The sequence below is a fragment of the Podarcis cretensis genome, assembly GCF_951804945.1.
Source record: "Podarcis cretensis genome assembly, chromosome: 4".
Taxonomy (NCBI): Eukaryota; Metazoa; Chordata; class Lepidosauria; order Squamata; family Lacertidae; genus Podarcis; species Podarcis cretensis.
In genome coordinates this window covers 14,760,397-14,782,293 of record NC_137173.1, presented here as the reverse complement: position 1 = coordinate 14,782,293, position 21,897 = coordinate 14,760,397, and the positions used below count along the sequence as shown (strand labels likewise).

The 21,897-nt window shown below is 44.4% G+C and overlaps 1 protein-coding gene across 5 annotated transcripts in view; it reads left to right on the top strand.

Moving 5' to 3' along the window:
• The window catches only part of GRM5 (glutamate metabotropic receptor 5), a 274,582-nt gene that overhangs the window by 222,252 nt on the left and 30,433 nt on the right, over positions 1 to 21,897 (top strand). For all 5 annotated transcript variants that reach the window (XM_079973382.1, XM_079973380.1, XM_079973381.1 and 2 more), the window contains exons 5-8: positions 8,186 to 8,432; positions 11,177 to 11,345; positions 11,661 to 11,787; positions 16,529 to 17,468. In XM_079973382.1, coding sequence (XP_079829508.1) covers positions 8,186 to 8,432; positions 11,177 to 11,345; positions 11,661 to 11,787; positions 16,529 to 17,468 — 1,483 coding nt within the window. The remainder of the gene's footprint in view (positions 1 to 8,185; positions 8,433 to 11,176; positions 11,346 to 11,660; positions 11,788 to 16,528; positions 17,469 to 21,897) is intronic.

Sequence of the window (21,897 nt, the reverse complement as noted above, 5' to 3'; positions counted from 1 at the left end):
TTCCATCTCTGGGTCAGTAGGATCTTCACTGCTGTCATCACATACATAAATTATCATTTGTGCTCCTTTGGTATTTCTGCACCTAAAATTCTTAGTAAGAAAGCTTCTGGCTTTTTCACAAACATTATTTTAAACATTTTTTTCAGCCCATTATATATCATTTCCCAGAATGCTTTCGTTATCTTACACATCCACCCACAGACATCTTACTGACTGCTGTAAGAACAGGATGTTGGAATAGATTGGCCTTTGGTCTAATCTTGCAGGGCACTTGTTCTTACATTCCTGACTTTGCTAGGACTACTGGAACAGTGGCCAGCAGTGTGTCTAACCCCATGAATCTTCTCCTGTAGAGATTTCCAACCTTACAACTGTTAATGGATACAGTGGTACCCCGGGTTACAGATGCTTCAGATTACAGACACTTCAGGTTACAGACTCTGCTAACCCAGAAATAGTACCTTGGGTTAAGAACTTTGCTTCAGGATGAGAACATAAATCGTGCGGCAGCAGCATGGTGGCAGCGGGAGGCCCCATTAGCTAAAGTGGTACCTCAGGTTGAGAACGGACCTCCAGAACGAATTAAGTTCTTAACCCAAGGTACCACTGTACAAGACTATTCCCAGCAGGGATTGTGCTGGCAAAACAGTAGCCAGCAGGATTAAAATCTCCACTCACAGGGAGTGGAAGGTTCAGTCCTGCTTTGTGCAGTGTTTTTGGGAGAAGTGGAAAGGAGGTGCAGTGTCTCGTTGTTTTTCCCTTTTAAATTAACCTTTTAATTTCATTTGATTGTTTAACCTTTTAAAACCTTGATTGAACATGAGGTCTGGCCCTTGGATTGATTCAGGAGGCGGAGGTTGGCCCAGGTCAAATTGGACCCAATCAGAAGTCCTGGATTGGGCCCTGAATCCGATCCAGTAGGTGGGGGGAGCATGCAGAGCCATTACAACTATTTAGGTAAAAAAACACACCACTCGCAGGTGGTATCTGGTGTATCATTCAAGACAATATCACAATTTAAGCAGCACAATAGCTCTGCAAGAATGGCACAAGAGGCAGCTTCTCAAGGAGCTCATAACCCTTCAGAAGAATCAAATTAAAAAGCAGAATGTACCTGTGGAGAAAAGGAAAACACTGAATACAGGTAGCTAAGGATGCACCTGCTAGTATTAGGTGACTAGGAATTCCCTGCAAGTGAATGAGTGGGACAGTCAAGGAGGGACAGATTGCCACATCTTCTCAGATGCGCCCAGATCCTACTTGTGGTTCGAGGACCCGATCCCCGCATAGTGGAATGAAAACACAAGGACACGTGATATAAGGTTAATGGGCAAGAAAAGGCCACAACTTTATTGATTACAGCAAGTAAAAAGGTATTGGCTTAGGCATTGGATTACGTCAGCTGACTCCACCCACTCGGAGAGGGGTGAGTCTAAAGCAGGGGGGTTTATTCACCAGTAGGTGGAGCCTGTTGATGCTAATCCAACTATAAGCTCTCCCCTGATGTCACCGAGGGTCGTGCCATGGCCTCCCGCCACGCAGGCATCAGACAGAATACACGACCGCCGGATTCCTTTAACGGAATACCCAAAAATTGAAGGCGTAGACGATGGCCACGCCTAGCCCTTCGACACACCACAACACATTATTCCAATTCCTAACCTACCCACCAATACCATGAAAGTTGTGACGATTGCTACAAGGTAGGCAAAAAAACCAAAAAACCAAAAAGCCTAATGCCAAATGTAAAAATTACTACCGCCCCCCCCCCCGGACAACCAGGGCGACCAACCTAAGGTCCATAGCAAGGCCAAAAGAAAACTGAGACCCTGAGCTCTAAGGGAGTGGAGGGTGGGTGACTCGCGAAGGGATGACGAAGAGTGAGGCCGGGAGGCTGGCGCCGCAGCAATTTAGGCTGCTGTACACGCCCCCTCGAAGGCACCTGGTTGGGTCCCAGTCCGTGGGTTTGGGCGCCAGCCAGGTGAGTGGGAGGCAGGGGGCTAATGCCCCCTGCTTGAGGCAGAGACCGGCTCCCACCCACAACCACTCCCCTCTCTTGCAGGAGGAGAGTCTTTGTGGACTTTTTGTAGGCTTCTGATTGGCTACTGTGAGGTGATGGACTAGATGGGCCTTAGACCTGCTTGAAGAAGCCTTCTGCTTTGCTCCCCTTTGGTCAAATCCACAATAATATTTTGCAAGTCAGGTTTGTCCCCCCACCCCCACCCCTATCCCCACCCCGGTTCTCCACTTTCTGTGTGCTGAGAGATCAACCTAGTTTTGAAAAGCACAGGTTTGTAGCTCAGCTGAATCCCTGGTAGTAGTTGGCTTCTGTGAAGTGTGGAAACAGACCCATTTCAACTTAACTCTTATTCACTTGAGCTTGAATTGTCTGCCTAGAAAACTATCACCAGGCCATCTGCAAAATTACACAGCACAAATCCCAGTAGATCAAAATCATCTGGCTCTTAAAAGAAAATTGAAGAGAACTGTACGCAATAAAATAGATTTTTTTCACGTGTTTTTTTCAAAAAACCTACCAATGTTGTTTCTGGTTCAAGTTAGATTTCTGTTAAACGACTAGTATAATTAATTACACAGTGCATGCACACTTAATTCTGGGGGTGAATACTTTGTTAAAAGTTTTGCATATTGCAACATAATTTACTGCTCAGCATTCCGCTTAATTTCAATTAGAATGGATTTTCAGTGCAATCTATTCTCACAGCTATTATGCTGATTATTCTTAATTAGGAGGAGAAATTACCAGAACAAAAAGGTAATATGCCGTTTCCTTCCTCCCTCTCTCCCTCCCTCCCTGAAGGTTTCAAATTTTCCTTGGGTAACAAATGTCCCCTTCTATCAGGGGGGGACAGACAGCTTGAATTGCTTCCACATCAAGGGTTGCTCAGAGTACACCTGTTGAAATCAAGGGGCCTAAATTAGTCGTGGCTATTAAATGGGTCTACTCTGAGTAAAAGCTAGTTGACTACAACGATTAGGAAAGATGTGTAAACACTTGTTTTGTGACATTTGTATTTATTGCTTTATTGCATGTACATCTTAACTTTCTCAAGGTAGCATGCCTACTCCTCGCCATATATTATCCTCACAACAACCCTGTGAGGTAGGTTAGGCTGATAAATGTTGACTAGTTCAAGGTTACCCAATGGGAAATTTGCACTCTGGTCTCCCAAGTCGTAGCCCAACGTTCTTATCACTACAGCATGTTCTATGTACCTTCTCAATTTTTAATTTGCAACAACCCTGTGAGGATTATTAAACAAAAAGTCAGCATTTGAGTCTGATGACTGTATTAGCTGTTATCAGTTCCTGGATTTGTAGGTGCCTCCTGTCCCTTTAAATAGCTATGTCAACAGGGGGGCGTTTGAATCTCACAGCTTCCCCATCAAGGCTTAAACAAGTGCCACCTCCCTTCCTGGACCACAACTCAGTGACAGATCACATGCACAAGATGGAGCAAGATTGTTTTTTCCTGCTCTAGAGGGTAGGAATCGAACCAATGGCTTCAAGTTACAAGGCGATTCCGAGAGAACATCGGGAAGAGCTTTCTGACATTAAGAGCTGCTCAATAGTGGAACAAGCTCCCTTGGGAGGTGGTGGATTCTCCCTGGACAGTGGATGGCCATCTGTCATGGATGCTTTAGCTAAAATTCCATAATCAATAAACACACAAGGCGTAACCGGTTGTACTTTTGAATAAATAAGGTATACTATTCATTGTATCAAATTGTAGATTTCAACAGAAGTCTCATAAAGTTCAACAAAAAAGCAGAAGATCCAGTGGATGACTTCATTCTCTAGTCAGTTTATGCATAGGGTCCATACATGTATGTGTCTATTCCACCTGTCTGTTCATAGAGTCCAATAATCCACCTGAAGAGTTGTTACAGTTCCGTTGAAATCTACAATTTGACACAATGAATAAAGGTAAAGGTAAAGGTGCCCCTGCCCATCAGGGCCAGTTGTGGCCGACTCTAGGGTTGCGCGCTCCTCTTTTCTCAAGAGGCCGGGAGCCGGCGCCGTCCAAAGACACTTCCGGGTCACGTGGCCAATGTGACGAAGCTGCTCTGGCGAGCCAGCACCAATGCAGCACACAGAAACGCCGTTTACCTTCCCGCTAGGAAGCGGTACCTATTTATCTACTTGCACTTTAGGGGTGCTTTCGAACTGCTAGGTGAGCAGGAGCTGATGGGAGCTCACCCCGCCGCGGGGATTCGAACCACCGGCCAGTTACGTCTTGTTTGTTTACTGAGTATGTTTCAGCTAACCATAGGTTTGTTGTTGCTTAGCTAAGATTCTTGCATTGCAGGGGGTTGGATGAGATGAACCTCAAGGTCTTTTTCATCTCCACAACTTTATAATTCTATGCAGAAGGCGATAAGTTGAATCTTCGGCACCTTCACACAGGGCTAGGAATGTCCCATGACTGGAACCCTTGGATGGCCAGCCACTGCCGGACAGTGTAGACAACCCTGAGTTTGCTGGACCAATGGCCTGACTCAGAGAACTCACCTTCCTATGCCTCTCTTCATATTGTGTCAAATATATAAAGTATTGCCTTACCATAACAGCAATTGGAAGGTGGCTGCGTGGAACACTGCAGTACTCTTCATGGTTTATATATGAATGTCTTGATTTAAATTAACGTGCCTCCTACGTCTGTCTGTGCAAGCCGGCTTTCCATCGCAGAGCAACTGCAAAAGCATGTTTTGCCACTGACACCCTTTGCTAGTTTGAAAAAGCACTGCAGCAAAGGCACTCTTTGCAACCTTCCATAAAGCACATTAATGGCCTCTGTGTTTGTTGTTGTTGTTGTTATGTGTGTCTGTTTTAATGCTTCTTGGAAGATCGAGATGGCCTTCAGCAAAACACAAGCTGTTTCTGCTGCAGAGATTTTTGCATCTCCCCCAAACAAAAGAGTGGGCAAACGACATGGGGAGATTTATATTCCAGCACTGCAGCCTTTGCTCAGTAGGATGAAGGTCTCCCACTCTTCCAAGATCACCTGCATGATCATCTGCTCCCAAGATCACCTGCATGATGCCACCTCTATTCTTTCTTCCAACCCCGCAAGCCCCACCTTTTGCATCAAGCCTTTGGCACAACAACCCACTGCCTATGGCCTACTGCAATCTTTCAATTCCCATCAGCACTAACCAGCATGGCCAACGCTCAGGGATGATGGGATTTGTAGTCCAAAAAATCTGGAGGGTGCCAGGTTGGGAAAGCTTGTCTTACTGTAATAAAGTTTAAGTACAAGCAACATATTCCTCCCTCGGTCATTTCTCTCCTCATCCTCTGTGGTCTTCCCTGTGTCAACTCCATCTATTCCCAATGTCCAATGTCCAAGCTGTGTGTGCCTTTTTTGTTTTGTGCCTAAAATGGACATGCACAAAAGGGAAGGATCAGCAGGGCCAACAAGTATTTCAAGATTGGGGTTCTTCCTCTCATTTTTATCCCGACAACAACCCAGTGGGGCTGAGAGATTGTGACTGGCCCAAGGTCACCTACTGAACTTTATGACTAAATGGGGATTTGAAACCCGGTCTCCCAGCTCCTAGTCTGGCACTCTGACAACTGCACCATGCAATACACGATTTTGTCAAGCTGTATTACCTAATGCAATGCATTTTGGAATGTTAATTTCTCCAATAGACACCTTTTTATGAAGACTTTATCCTAGCATATATTTTTGCAGTGGTGGACTTAGGGGTTCCAAATTTCAGCAGTGCTCTGTGCAACACCAAATTTCTGCATATACACCCCCAACCACCTCTCTCACCTTCCATTTTACATCATTGTTGTGGATCCCTCTTGACTCGGTGCCCTATGAGGGTGATCCAGTTGCTCTCCCCTAAATCCGACTCTGATTTTTGTACACATTACTTCACTGGAGAGCCGCATCACAAAATTCAGAGAAGTGAAATATTCACAAGGTGGTTGAGTTTCAGTCAGCATCTTGTCTCAGAAAGTGAGAATTAAGTAGGCTTGCCCTTAAATGTGGACTGGGCCAAATCCCTCCCACAACCCTATCCCACATCATAGCACATTGCAATAACCAAACTTTGAGGTTACCAATCCATGCATTTGAACACTGTGGTCGGGCTACCCCTGCCCAAGAATGCTTGTCGTACCAGCTGTAGCTCCTAAAAGGCACTCCCAGCCAATGAGATCCAAGCCCAAAAAGAGCAGGGGGAAAAGAATGCACTTGGGGGTTGCCTGGCAACTGGCTCTAGAATGCTGAGCTGCATAAAGAGAACAGAAAGCATTTGAGGTTCTGAGAAAGGAGCAGTTGACAAGGCTAGTTTCTGGAGCACTGCAAAAAACAATAATATGCTGAGTAATAGCAGGGCAAGTTGCAAATCAAGACACATGGGGGAATGGTGAGGTCTTGGAAGAAAAATGAAGGGATGTCCTATATGTTATTAGTGCCACTGAGCAATAAATACACCCTGAATGTAATAGGAGAAGATATAAGAAGTCACTGAAAGGCAATTGCAGAAATACATATATATGTGGAGAAGCATGGATGGTAAGCAAAGTAGAACAACCCTCCAAACTTTGTATCATTCTAGAGACAAATGGGAGTACCTGATCTTAAATTATATTATGAAGCCTTTCAACTAAAAAAAATGAGGCATATTTTTAATGATACACTGAAGATCCTGTGGGTTCAAATGAAATTATTATGTACCACCCCTTCAATTAATGCTCTGCCCTTGTTAAATCCTTCCTGAGCATGGATTGGGAAAATACATGCTACTGCACATAATTGGCACTTTATGAAAACAACATTCAAACCAAAACACAGCCAGCCACCCATTGAAATCCATATTTCTGCAAGGTTTCCAGAATGCCTTCTAGTCCTGTTTTCCTGGATGAGTTTTAACTGGAGCAGCTCAATAATGTGGACAAAATGCTCGGATTGGTGCAGGTGACCACATGTGCTCTTGGCACTTGCCCTTCATAGCTGATAAAAATTGGTAAAGATGGGACAGCTGGTTGGGCCAGGGAGCCTTCTCATGAGAGGGAGGAGTCCTGGCTTACTTAAAGGGCTACACCTTGAGAAGGCTTCCCTGGATCCAGAAAATGTAGTCTACTATTGAGGGGTCACTAATGTCCACATCCTGGGTAAGGTTCTTGAGCACGTGGTTGATAACCAAATCCTGACTCTCCTGGATGAGACTGATTTTCTAGATCCATTTCAGTCAGGGTTTAGACCTGGTTTTGGCATGGAAACTACCGTGTATGATGAGCTGGCTGCCCTGTATGAGGGAGAGTGTGACCCTGTTGATTCTCCTTGGTCTCCAGGTGGCTTTTGATACCATTGAATGATGCTTCCATTTGCTCTGCTTAGTTTTAAGTTCTGGAGACTCCAGCAAGCTGAACGTTGAAGAAAGGAACTAGCCCCAAAATTGTCACATTCCCTCCCCCAAAAAATGCAAAGAAAGGGAGAAAATAGGGACATGTGGGAATATTTCACAAACTGATGCGGAGTTATATAAAGTGATGCTTTTTCAGGATGACTGTGGGGCATGAATAGCTTCTTGGAAGAAGCACAAACCCAACACTTTCCTTTCCAGCTGAACACTATTTATTAACTTCCAGCGGAAGGTGTGGGTGAGTTCCCTTTAGAATGACTTATAATGGCCATTGTCCTAGAAGGTCCTTATGTGCTCAGCTGCTCCCACAGATTTCAACAAAAACTATTTGTGCTCAACACCTTTCAAGCCATGGCACGGAGAGACTTCAGAAACACGTGCTTTGACATTGGCCTGCTCCTTCGGCAATCTCACAATATTTCGTCGTCATGGTAATATTTTTGGTTGCAGGGAAATCGCTTGGTCCTTCACAGCTAATATGCCAGGGAACATTTTCTTCCAACTGTTCTTTTTAACTAACGTCTTTTGTTGAGATGCCAGCAACTTGGTTTGCAGTCACTTATCGATGAAGCCCGTGGGATGACTTCTGTGAAAATAACAGTGCTTTGTCGTTGACCTTATTGAAGAGTTAATGTTTGTATCTGGTGTCAGAACTGGGTTCCCCCAAAAAAATTTTTCCAGTGCCCTAAAAGAGGGTAGGGGCTCATGTAAATATAAAATTAAAACTTAATTTTATTATCTTGAGCATGCTAACCATTGCAATGTGCTGTGCTTCTCAACAGGCAATTTGACCTTAGAAACACAACATGTCCAAGATTCCAAGATGGGCTTTGTGATTAACGCAATATACTCCATGGCTTACGGCCTGCATAACATGCAGATGGCACTTTGCCCAGGCTACGCGGGTCTTTGTGATGCTATGAAGCCCATTGATGGACGGAAACTCCTCGATTCTCTTATGAAGGCCAACTTCACTGGAGTTTCTGGGGATATGATCACATTCGACGAGAATGGAGACTCACCGGGACGGTACTGTTAAATAGCTATCAATCTGGAAAGCATGAAATGCCTTAATCATTGCTCCGTGTCTTACATGTAACTATTAGGATGTGTGCCTTGCTAAATTCCTATCCAGGAATCACTCAACTGTCTAGTGAGAAGCAGGGGTCCATATGTTTGCTGCTCAACCTGCAATGTGGAAACATCTGTGAATGGGCATTATCCACATATTAAGCTGAACGTTATAGGTATCTCTCAAGCAGAAGCAGCTTTCTGAGTGGGGCAGAGCTTCTGTGCTATCTCGCCGGCAGGTGGATCACCCATGCTTACTGGGAGGGAGAGGATGAAGCAGTGGGGAGGTCAGCAAAGTGTAAATGCACCAGCAGGAGTGCCAGATTGGCTCCATTTCCACCACACTAACCTCCCCACTGCCTTACCCCTTCCCCTCTTCCTCCCAGTAAGCAGCACCTGCTGGGAAGCTAGCTTGGTGAATTGCTTCTGCCTCCATGTGAATGAGAGCGCTGCAAGTATCTTTTTAAACACACCATGGCTATACCATGGATCGGACTGGCTGATTTATGCAGAAGTCTAAACGATACTTTACTCTCATACTATTTTGGATTCATTTGAATTAGCTGGTTGGCAGAGAACCTCCATCAGCGAGTGCTTTTGATCACTTGAAGCAAGCATCCAAAGACTTAAGCTTTTTTCCTTGGCAGGCAGTCAACTAATTTCTCTCCTTCTCTCTGTCTGACTTTCTCTTCCCTCTGAATGCCCAGGAAAAAAGGTCTCACCTCTATTATATATTATCCTCAGCAGGAAAATTATACTTTGGGTCACATAAGTTCTGTGTGCAGGAAAATATATATCAGTATTTCAGGGCTTCTGAGAATCACATCATTTTCAGTGTGGAAGTTTTCAAGTGAAACTTACACTGTCTAATACGCCACCTTTCAGTTGGTGATGCAAATAATAGGCAAAACCTCAGCCCCAATGACACCTGCCTAAACCGTCAATTATTTGGAAAAGTCGCACATTCAAATTACACTTTAATAAACCCTTTTAAAGGCCTGTGGTCTCTGAAGCTTATAAAAGGACTAGGAAGATCCATACAGGCGAGAAAACACAGTGGCTCTTAGCCAAGTCTCTGCAGTGTGGAGTGTGGACCTCTTACTCATGTTCAGAGAGAAATGATGCTATGATGACCAGCATATGGGAAGATGAGTCGACTCAACAGGTGAAAGGGCAATACCATGTCCTTCTCCATGGTTGATGATGCTCTGCTTTCCGCTGAGCAGTGATCCAGAATGGCCAGAAACCTACACAGATAGGGCAAGGGGATCGCAAAGATCACATTGGTTTAGGGTAGGATGTGGGATCTCAGTGGGGTTCTGCTCACAGGAACTCTGGATCCAGTCATTAACTTCAGAGGAAGGGTGGTGGCTCGGTGGTAGAGCAGATGACAGTCCCAGGTTCAATTCCCAGCATCTCCAGGAAGAGCCAGGATAAACCCCTTTCTGAAGCCCTGGAGAGCTGCTGACTTCAGTGTAGGCATCATTGAACTAGATGGACCAGTGGTCTGGCTCAGTATAAGTCAGCCTCTTAAATTCCTGTGTAATGCCTGACAGCATTTCAGGGTTGCATGAATCACAGAACACCATAGAATGCCAGTGGATCTTTTTTTGAAAAATAGGCATGCATCATTAATGCAGCATACCTTTATCAGAATTTGTAACCCAATGTAATATTTCAAGTTTTTAAACAATGCACAGCATGCTTCTATTATGAAGCAGATACATTTTAGCCCTGTTTAGTATAGTCATATTTAACTTTGCGTTGTTTCTGTTGGGAATTTATATTTCCTTGTCTGGATTGCATATGCCATTATGTATTTTGGCTTTTAAATTGTTATGTAGCATACCTGTGACACAATATGCTGTGGTTGTTGTTGGACATCAAGCCTTCTTCGGGAGAAGCTGGCAACTCTCCCAGGCTCCCGGCTTGGTCTCCAGTGACCTCCCTGGCTGCAATCCCCGCAAGATACAGGCTAGGTCTCAATAGGCGATACTTCCCAGCGTGGGAAGTACACACCCACTCCCTCCTGCTTCCCTAGCAGGGAAAGGAGATAGACAGAAACGTCTATTTTACATGCTTTTATTTTGACTTTTCAGCACTACAGAAAACATGTCCGTTTACTTCAAACTCCTTCCAGCAAGTGACAAATACTTCCTGTGCATACGCAAGAGGAAGGTCTCAAATTACACTCTGAGCAAATTCCGGTGCATCGCCCTGTGAACTGACTGTCCCACTGTTTCCCACAGTCAGTCCCATCATTCCCATCATGTGATGTTTTCAAGCTATCAGTTTGCAGCTGCGTTGCTTCTATATCGTAACAGTTGTATCTGACCAAGGCCAACTGAGAGTACACTCATCAAAATTCTAAGTAGGACTTAGTCAGCTACAGCCCAGTGGGTAGCATTGCACTACATTTTACTCTGAGTAGGCTCATTGAAAGTAATGGACCTTGGGTGGCAAAATGTCTTGGGCTGGTCCTAACAGTGTCCAGTCTTAAGGATGCTCTTCTATATTTGCATACTGTTCTCTGGGACCAGGTTAATTTTGACTCCCAGCCTGAAACTCTGAAGAGCTGCTGCCAAACAGTGTAGGCAATACTTAGCTAAATGGTCTGAGTCTGTCTAAGGCAGTTTCCTTTCATGGTTGTCCTCAGCTCTGTGTTAAACTCAACTGCATGATTTGTCCTTTTTGTTCGAAAGGTACGAGATCATGAACTTTAAGAAAATGGGAAAGGACTACTTTGACTATATCAACGTTGGAAGTTGGGACAACGGTGAACTGAAAATGGACGACAACGAAATTTGGGCCCATAAAAATTCTGCCATCAGATCTGTCTGCAGCGAGCCATGTGAAAAAGGAGAGATCAAGGTAAATGAAGGTCCTTTTGAGTTCATGATGCGCTCAGGGCTTTTGGCTCCCAACCAAAGCTGGGCCCCAGCTTTTGGCAAGCGTTGAAAGCTAATCTGAAAATGGGTGAGTAGTTTTAGGTCAAGGGAAGTGTTGGCTGATCATACGGAAATAGCATCCATAAATAGCTTCAGCCCATTTGGTAAAATATATGTACAGGAGAGAGGTGTATAAAATGTGAACAGGGGGCGGAGGCAGGTTATTTTTTTAAAAAAAAAACTGCATAAAGCAAAATATTTTTGCAGACATTGAAATGTTGATTTGTGTTCTTCTTAGGTTATCCGCAAAGGTGAAGTCAGTTGTTGTTGGACTTGCACACGGTGTAAAGAGAACGAATTTGTCTTTGATGAATACACATGCACAGCTTGTGAGTTGGGTTCTTGGCCCAACCACGAGCTCACTGGTATGTAGATTATGATCTTACAAATGGGACATGCAACTGGGGTGGGATTGCTCTTTAATTCACACTTCCCAAAACAATATGTGGACAGAAGCTCATCTACCCATTGAAATTCACACCTCCCTGAATTATGCAACGCCCCTTTCTCCAGCCAAAAACTGTATACAAAAATATGCATATTAGGGGAAAGTGTGTGTGGGAATGCACATATTGCTGAAAATAGCAAAGAGGGAGGTGTTCTGCTAGGAAAAAGTGGTAGCAAAAAAATATGCTTATTGGGCAAAATTACATGCAAATGTGTATATTAGGAGGAATAGACATAATTCTGATGAATTTTTATAAGGATTTTTTTAAAAGTTCATGCAAACTTGGGTGGAAATGTTGCAAACTGAATTTAAAAATGTGAAACTAAAATTAAGAGATTCACTCATCCCTACCTGGAACAAAATGTTGTGGGGTGTTGTCCCATTCAAGGTTTCAGCCAGCCATTATGTCTTCCAGGAAACTATCTTCTGTTCCTGTCCCCCTCAGTGCCCTATGGAGGAAGGGGCTTCACACTCAGCTTTCTGTGGCCCCTTCAGCCAGCAGGATTGAACCCTCTGCTCATCAGCTGCCGAGTGGAGATTTCAGTCCTGCTGGGTGCTGCTTTGCAGTGCGTTCCCTGTGGGGAACATGCAGGTGAAGCAAACCTTTGAAACCAGCAAGATTGGAACGGAGAATTTGGTCCTGTGGGGACTGATGCATCTGCCCTCTCAGCATCTGCTGCCTGAGGCAGCTGCCTCACTCTGTCAAATGGTAGGAGGGTGATGAGAGGGAGCTGAGACTGGGGAACAGAGCCTAGAAGAAGCAGATACTACCTTCTCCCAGGATATGGCTGCCTTGGCTGGGTAAACAGTCTTCCCATCTTCCATTTTACTTCCCGGGGAGAAGAACACAGCAACGAAATCCAGGTAGGGCATCAGCCCAATGCTAGGGGTGGAGGAACCAGAGTCAGAAGGAGAGGTCACCACTTGGTCTTGAAGGACCAGGCAGCAGTCCCATCACTGGCAAGAGGTACATTGTTCCCAACAAAGTGAGCATCTGTGGACCCAGCAATCATGCAAGGCACAGGAGTCTTACAAGTAAGTGTTCCTTGCCTTGTCTTTAAAGACTTGGCAGGTGGGCGTGCCTACCCATTGGGACCACTCTGATCTTTGCCCTGATCTTGGACTCCTTACACTTTGACCACTGTTCCCCAACCCGTGTAGCCTCAGCTTTCCTGCCCTCTAGCCTGAATGTAGCAGCCGCTGGGACTCATTACCTGTTCCTGAGCCTGTTAGGTCTTCTCTGCTCTCAAGTAAGACCTCTTCCTTATTCTCAAGTAAGAACCTGTGTCATTGTGGTCTGGGCCAGAACTGCGACAATCACTGCTACCTCCTGTGGGGGCTGAATCTCATATTCTTTGTCACTCATGGAGCAACCAAAACAAAGAGTTACTTCCAGAAGCTTTGGAGGCAAGGATGGAGAAAAGATGCAATTAATTCTTTTCCGGCCTTTGATTTATCTGCAGGCTATATCGGCATTTCTCATTCTTAATGTCCTCTAAATGTGTTGGAAATTTGATTTTTGAGGTGAGAACAAGGAAGCTCGGTATTTTGGAGTCCGTGAAATGCCTGAAAGGCTTCTATTTAATTGCAATAGACTTCAAAAATGTGCTTTTTCCTATAGTTGGAAGAAAAGTATCTAACTAATCTGATGGAGTAAATTAAGGACACCCCTGCTTCCTGCCCCCCCACCTTCTCCTTTTCCTGGATCACAGTTCAGCCCTTTAGCACTTCAAGTGTAAGCTAGCAAGAAGTTCCCTGAAAAGCAGCCAAAGGAAGACTTACCCTAAGCATACTAATGAGGTGCTGGAGAACAATCTTTTAATGTGGAAGCTGAGTTGCCAGCTCGATTCTTACTGTGCTGCCACAAGATTTCACCTAGAGCAAAAACAAAGGTGAATTTGGAGGGACTTTCTCAAGACAGGACTTTGGAGGAAGCCACTGAGATTGGTGAGCATTTCTCAGAGGGCTTTCACAAATCCCTCTAGACAGATCTAGACAAGTTGATTATCCTCAGAACGGGTCCCTAACAGAGAACCAGGTGTGGTGGTTAGACTGTCAAACTAGGACCTGACAGGCCAGGATTGAAATCCTTGCTCAGCCATGAAGCTCACTGGGTTAACTCCAGCCAGTCGCTGTCTCTCTGCTTAAGGTACCTCACAAGGATAAAATGGGCAGGAGGAGAACCATGCATGCTACTTTGAGTTCCTTGGAAGAAAATAACCGATGTACCATTCACGCAATCTGCAATTAGCCGTCACAAAAGTTATTACTCAGTATTCTATATGGCATGACGGGATTCTCTTCATAAATGGGAGTACACACTCCCATTTATTCTGCATCCAGTGCACTCCTACCTCTGGTTTGGAAAGCAGCGTGCACAAAATAACCACAATCCATATCTACCATGTATCTGTCATCTCGTTTCTTACTCAATGTTGTGTTTCAATTCATTGTTCCCCCAAAGCAGCTTCAGTCTGTGAATAAATAGTGTGAATATGAAGTAAAGAACCAGGCTGGTGTAACGTTTAGAGGAAGTTACGGGTAGGTAGCCGTGTTGGTCTGCCGTATTCGAAACAAAATAAAATAAAAATTCTTCCAGTAGCACCTTAGAGACCAACTAAGTTTGTTATTGGTAAGAGCTTTCGTGTGCATGCATACGAAATCTGAAGAAGTGTGCATGCACACAAAAGCTCATACCAATAGCAAACTTAGTTGGTCTCTAAGGTGCTACTGGAAGGGGAATAAATATATTTTGTTTAGAGGAAGGATAGGGTAGGAAAATCCTATTTCCAAACACCATGAAGTGCATTGGTTGTATCTCAACTTTAACCTACCTTACAGAGCTGTTAGTGGGATAGCATGTGGGGGAACCATTTATGATGTTCTGGGTCACAGGAAGGAAGGAAGGAAGGAAGGAAGGAAGGAAGGAAGGAAGGAAGGAAGGAAAGAAGGAAGGAAAGAAGAATCTTGGTCAAGATTCAATGTGTTAGTTTGATTTAAGCTTCAATCCTAACCTGGAAGTAGGCTCCGTTGAATTCCATAGGATTTACTTTCCATAAAACTACAGAGTGGGAGAGGATGAAAGGCAGCTGTTAATGGAGAATATAATTCTACCCCTTGTGACAAGGTTGACTGGGAGCGTGTGTGTCGCTTTTAATAATTGAAAGGATGGCTGGTGTTCAGTTATAAAGTGCACTGGAAATGCAATTGAGAGGACTGTGAGAGCACAGGTGAGGTTTTCTCAAGGAGCTGAATACTTGACTGAGCATCAAGTAGTTTAAGATATGAGAAAACCCAATGCCAGCTGGCTTGTAAGGACTCAACAGGGGGCCCCAAAGAACAGCAACGACAAGCTTAGAAGAGCAATCAAATATCAGCTTTATGAGTAACAATCAAGGAGCTGCTGGGAAGGTCAACCCCCAAGGAGGATTATATCAAACTAGGAAATCTGCATGAAGTAAGGAAAGTGGTTTTCTGAGAAATTTCTTTTTGTGGACATTGAATTTCCAGTTGGATTTGCACAGGCCAGTTCCTTTGGAATTCCCTCTCATCAAATATGAGTCAGGCCCCATCTCTGTTGCCTTTCGGCATCTGCTGAAGACCTCCCTCTTCTGAAACAATTTCCCAGTTTGCGCCTGCATTTTAGATGTTTTTAATCCTTTGTGCATTTGCCTCACTGACTCCTTTGGGAAGAGAGGTGGGATATAGGTAAAGGTAAAGGTACCCCTGCCCGTACGGGCCAGTCTTGACAGACTCTGGGGTTGTGCGCCCATCTCACTTAAGAGGCCAGGGGCCAGAGGTGGGATATACATTTAAATAATAACAATACAAATGATAATCCTTTGGCATGCCCACTGCAAGAGTTTACGTGTATGTCAAGGAGCCTGAGAGGATGCAAACATATGTCGATGCTTGAAAAACAAGCCTTTGGTTTGAAAAAGTACCTCAGCAAAGCCCCACTTTGCAATATTCCATAAAACATGTTAATGGTGTGTGGGTGTGGGTGTAGATGGGTGTCTGTGTTAACACATTTTGGAAGAACAAGATGGCAAAACACGAGCTGTGTCTGCTGCAGAGGTTTTGCATCTCCCCCAAATGAAACAGTAGGCAAATGGCATAGAGGAATTTATATACCAGCTCCGCAACAAGTTAAGAACACCTGTGTGATGCCTTTGGTTCTTTTTTTTTTAAAAAAAAAAATCCACATAATGCATCTTTAAAAAAACACATTCTTACTTTTCTGTGACTTCCCATATCACTTGATAAGACGTTATATCTCCGCTCTCTGAACTGCCCATTTGTTTCTAACATTACGCAAAGTATAAAATATAAACCTGAAAATAACTTATTCTTGTTCTTCTGTTGCTCAAGATATAAATCCATTTCGTCTTGAAAAAGAATCAAAGCATTTACTTAAGTAATCCGAAAAGGGGTTCTGGTCTTCTACAAACACCTCATTTGTTAGAGTCTCTTAGTCTAGCAGTTAGTTTTGCCATTTTGCCATAGTCCATTAGTTTGTTAATCCATTCTACTTTTCTGGGCATTGCTGTTTCCTTCCACTTCTGCACATACAAAATCCTTGCTGCCGTTGTTGCCTTCAGTTCTTTACTCCGAGGTTTCTTCCTCACTGACTTACTTTTCCTTCCTCTCCGTGCCAGGTTGTGATTTAATCCCAGTCCAGTACCTCCGCTGGGGCGACCCGGAACCAATTGCTGCCGTTGTTTTTGCCTGCTTGGGTCTCCTGGCTACCATGTTTGTCACCGCGGTCTTCATCATGTACCGCGACACTCCGGTGGTCAAGTCGTCCAGCCGAGAACTCTGTTACATCATCTTAGCCGGCATATTTCTGGGTTACCTGTGCACTTTCTGCCTCATCGCCAAGCCTCAGCAGATCTACTGCTACCTTCAGAGAATCGGCATTGGCCTCTCCCCGGCTATGAGCTACTCTGCGCTGGTGACGAAAACAAACCGCATCGCGAGGATCCTTGCCGGCAGCAAGAAGAAGATCTGCACCAAGAAACCTCGCTTCATGAGCGCCTGTGCCCAGCTGGTCATCGCGTTTATCTTGATATGCGTCCAACTGGGCATCATCGTTGCGCTTTTCATCATGGAGCCGCCCAATATAAAGCACGATTACCCGAGCATCCGAGAAGTGTACCTGATCTGCAACACCACCAACCTGGGGGTCGTGACTCCCCTTGGATACAATGGCTTGCTCATCTTGAGCTGCACCTTCTATGCGTTCAAGACCAGAAATGTCCCCGCCAACTTCAATGAGGCCAAGTACATCGCCTTCACCATGTACACCACTTGCATCATCTGGCTGGCTTTTGTGCCGATCTATTTTGGGAGCAACTATAAGATCATCACCATGTGTTTCTCCGTCAGCCTGAGTGCCACGGTGGCTCTCGGCTGCATGTTCGTGCCAAAGGTCTACATCATCCTTGCCAAGCCCGAGAGGAATGTGCGCAGCGCATTCACCACCTCGACCGTGGTCCGCATGCACGTGGGGGACGGGAAGTCATCTTCTGCCACCAGCCGCTCAAGCAGCTTGGTCAACCTTTGGAAAAGGCGGGGGTCGTCTGGAGAGACTCTAAGGTAACGTTTGCTAATATAGAGGGCTTTGGAGTGCAGGTTTTCCAGGGGCTGCAGGAGAAGGGATAAGAGGGGCCATCCTGAATTTGATCACCCCAGCCTTGCCCTGCATCCCAACAAGGGTGAAATTATTCCAGGTGGTCTAGCTGGATTGTGCCTTTAAGATTCAGAATCCACCTTTCAGCCCAACTTGCAACATGGGAGATGCGTTAAATAACTTAACTTTCAAATTAATTTTATGTTTACTTTATCTTTCTAGATCTGTCCTTCTTTCACTTTCTTTTTTCCTCTGTCTCCTACTTTTCTCTTATCTCTGTCTCCTTCTATCAGCCTTTTCTGCTTATATCAATAGCACTGATACAACCCATGCTAGGTCAGATCATGATCCGTTTATGACTCCGGAACCACCAGTTGAAGGCAAATAATTTAGTCTTGTGCTGTGTTGAAACTTGTCCTCCGATTTCTTGAAATTATCCTTCCCCTGCGAAAGAGACTTCCATTTTCCCCCATTCATTCTCATGGCACTTTAGAATTTCAGTGAGTTCAGACTTTTGAGCTTACTTTATTGATGTGAGGTGTCTGAGGGTGGTGTGTGGAGTTTTTTCCTCTCTCTCCATAAATATTTCTCCAGCATTCTGCAGCCTCCCCAGTTGCCCACACTTCCTGATCTAATTGCTTCATCATGTCTTCCTATGAGCTTTAACTGTAGCATGGGCACCTGAGAAGGGTGCAGGGCGCAAGCCACTGGTGAGATGATTTACAGAATGAATGGTAGGACACACACACAACATCCCTCAACCACCTCAAAAGTATAATAAAAGCATGAACCCTGTCTCCCCATCCATGAGAGCTTCACTGATCACTTTCTCTTCCCATCATTTTTGAATGCAATTTCTTTTCTCATTAATTGATGGGGAACAGTTGCAAAAAAAAAAAAAAAAAGGATGAGAAATTTTCAGTACAGCACTAGTTGGACAGAACAGCTAATATAGCACTGAATGTATGCAAAGGACCACTTCTGAAAGAATAACTTAACATAGCAGTCCTGTAATCTCTTGTTAAGATGGCTGCCTGGCCTTCTGCACATGCTCTTCTGGAAGCCCATTCTTTCTGGGGTGTTGACTTATCCGGTTATTGTCGGTATGTGCATATTGAAACTCAATGGATGAGGCTAGTCCCTGGTGTCTTTGCCACCATATTTTTGCAGGGGAATAACAGAAGAGACCCATGTTGTTTGCATCTATCTCCCAAACACCTGCATCTTTCACACCCTTCATGAGCTACATAAGTTTGCGTTATGGGATGTGGGCGCATGCAACTCAGGTCTATGCATCATACTTAAAATAGTCTGGACTTTAATTGAGAGAGAACCTGTTGCCCTCCAGGTGTCATTGAACTCCATCTCCCATCTGCCCCAGCCAGCATGGCCAATGGTGAGGAATGATGGGAGTTGGAGTCCAACAACATCTGGATGACCACAGACACCCAGATCCTGCTTTAATTCATATGCTAGACCCTGAATAAAGGAAACTGGGGTGAAGGTAGCTCACAATATGCAGCCGGGGTCACCAATGTGCAGGTTGTTATTATTGGGTAATTGGAAAAAAGATAAACTTGATGTCAAGTGGCAGAGTAGCTTACAGAAAGAAAGAAAAAAGCCTAATAACTCTTCTGGGTAACTGAATAAATTCTTTTAATAAATATTTAAATGAAGAACATATTTACATTCTCATGTTCATACAAACATGGGTCCAATCTCAGTTCCCACTTCGCTCTTTAGCTCAGCAAAGAGTTCTTTCTTATAAAGAAATCTCCTGGACAGAAGTCTCCCTGTTTACATTATAGGGATCACCCTCTGTCTGACTTATTACAGGCAGAGACACACTGTCTTTTACTGTGTCCTGTATTGTCCTCACAGACACACACCACAGAGATACAGTAACAGCCACCAGTAACAGAAAGAGTGACTGTCATGAACTGTCAAAGTATACCTCCCATGTGACTATTAGCCAATCACATGAGAGGTGTACCTTGACAAACCCACCCCCTTGTTTTAAATACACATAGCAACTCAAATCAATATTCCCATTTCAGGAAAATTAAACATCTAATATCCTTAAAACATGTACCAATGTGCCTGCCAGTACCTTCTCTGCTACCCACAAAAAGTCTCAGTAAAAATTCTTTTAAACCCCTGCAATGCACTGGAAACAGTTGGCTCTTCTTGTTGAGTTCCTCGTTGCACAGGCTTAAATAATCCTGCACTGAACATGCCCTCTTAGGCATGCCCAAGTTCCATTGCATGCCAGGGCTAGTTGCCCACCCTCCCATTCTGAACAGAGGAGAAGTACAAAGAGCTTCTCTCTGTGAGTATGTGTGGCAGTGGCTGGTACAGGTGTTTTTCTTCCATCTCCACACCATTTGGTAGCCCTTGGCTCTTTTCTCCTGCTCTTTTATCTGTAGTCGGCAATTTGTGTTATGCCACGTAGCCTCAGCAGCCATTTTGTGTTGTGCCACATTCCCGCGGCAGCCATTTTGTTACTGACTTCCTCTGCACAAAATTCCAAATGTGCCCACTAGCCGGTAAAAGGTTGGCAACCATTGATTACACAAGGTAAACCAAACGATAACAGAAATACAGAAAAGTAATCAGTATGACTTGTTTATATTTATTCATACTGCCAAAATTGCTGCTAAGTGTGGCTTACAACTTTAACATCAGTACATGATTAAAATGCACAATAACAGTTCCCTCGGGGCACTAAAGAAACCTTAATTAAAACATACAAGCAATTAAAGAACATGACAAAATTAAAGCAGTTGGCTGCCCCCCACCAAAAAACAACAACCCCCAGTTAAAACAATACACTCAGAATTTCAATTCAAAGGAATGCTGGACTAAACAAGCGTGTCATCAGAAGCCAGGAAAATATTGATGTGGCCTCTTGCATTTCAGCCAGGAAGGGCATTCCACAACACTGGTGCCATGAGTGGAAAAACCAGCCTCTGTGTTACCACAACAGACTCCCCACAAGTGTCCCTATTTTCCAGGGACAGTCCTGGATCTACAGAAGCCATTTTGGTTTCTGATTTGATCCTGGTATTTTCCTTAGGATGTCCCTATTTTCGTCAGAGAAATGTTGATGGGTATGTTGGAAGCCGCCCAGAGTGACTGGGCAACCCAGTCAGATGGGAGGGGTATTATTATTATTATTATTATTATTATTATTATTATTATTGAATAGGACACCCCTATTTTCATTGGAGAAATGTTGGAGGGTATGTCGCAAGCTGATAAGCATGAGGCCCAGCAAAACTAACTGGGTTCCATTAGCAGATTGTAGTGACCTTCCCGAGCAGAGGAGGGGGAGAAATTTTAAGATAAGAGGAACATGTTTCGAGAGCATTTCAAGATCAGTATCAACAATGCATTTGAAACGTGACATGATTAGACTAAGCAGAACCTGAACACCCAGCAGCTGCAGATGTGCGGCTAAACATACAGTAAGACAGCCATCCTTCCAGTCCAAAGTACTGACATGCCTGTTTGCAAAGGAAAAGGAAATATGGGGCAGGCTCCATCACTGGCCCATCCAGACCTGTTGAGTCAGCTGCGCATATGCCAGAAGGAGACAAACAAGAGCCTGTAAAAACACAAGGAGTGCAAATTGCTTCCTCTTGTCTTTGAAGCTGTTAATCCAAAATCCCTTTCTCTCTACCGATTGTCAAGCACGCTGTGGGCTTACTGTAGCTCCCTGCACTGTGAAAAGACAACATAATTGCTTCGTAACCAGAAATTAATCATTCACCATTCAGTAGATAGGATCATTAGGAGCTATTTTTGGAACTTCCATGAGTGTTTTCCAAGTGATTCAACTAGTATAAATTTTGCTCTTCGCATGCCGTTCCTTCCTACTCTTTGACTCTCTTCCCCACCCCACCCCTCTCCTCGCCTGTCATTATTTATTCTGGTTGCTTCTTAACAGTCTACTGAACTTGAACTGTCCTCATGCTGACATCACTTCCTGTGGTCACACAGCTTCCATACTTGTTACTTTCCTCCTGCTCTCGAGACCTGAAGCTGCTTCTTCTGCATCAGGGACAGGGAACCCTGTGCCACCCCGACCCCACCCCGATGTTGTGGGGCGCTGACTCCTTTCATCTTTGACCATTGACCCTGTTGGCCAGGGCTTATGGGAGCTGTGAGGCCACAAGTTCCCTATTCCAGCCTTAGACTGTGCTTTGCACCAGTGATGTGCTGAAAATCTCTCCTCTTTTTCTCTGCCGTTTTCCATTAACCAACAATAAAGGGAACTGCATTTGAAAATTAGGGGAGGGAAAATTTCAACAACATTTTCATGGGTGGGTTGAAATCTTTTTGGTTTGGATTTGAGTGTTTGTTTTGTTTTTTTGCTAAGTTGACCTTAGCCTC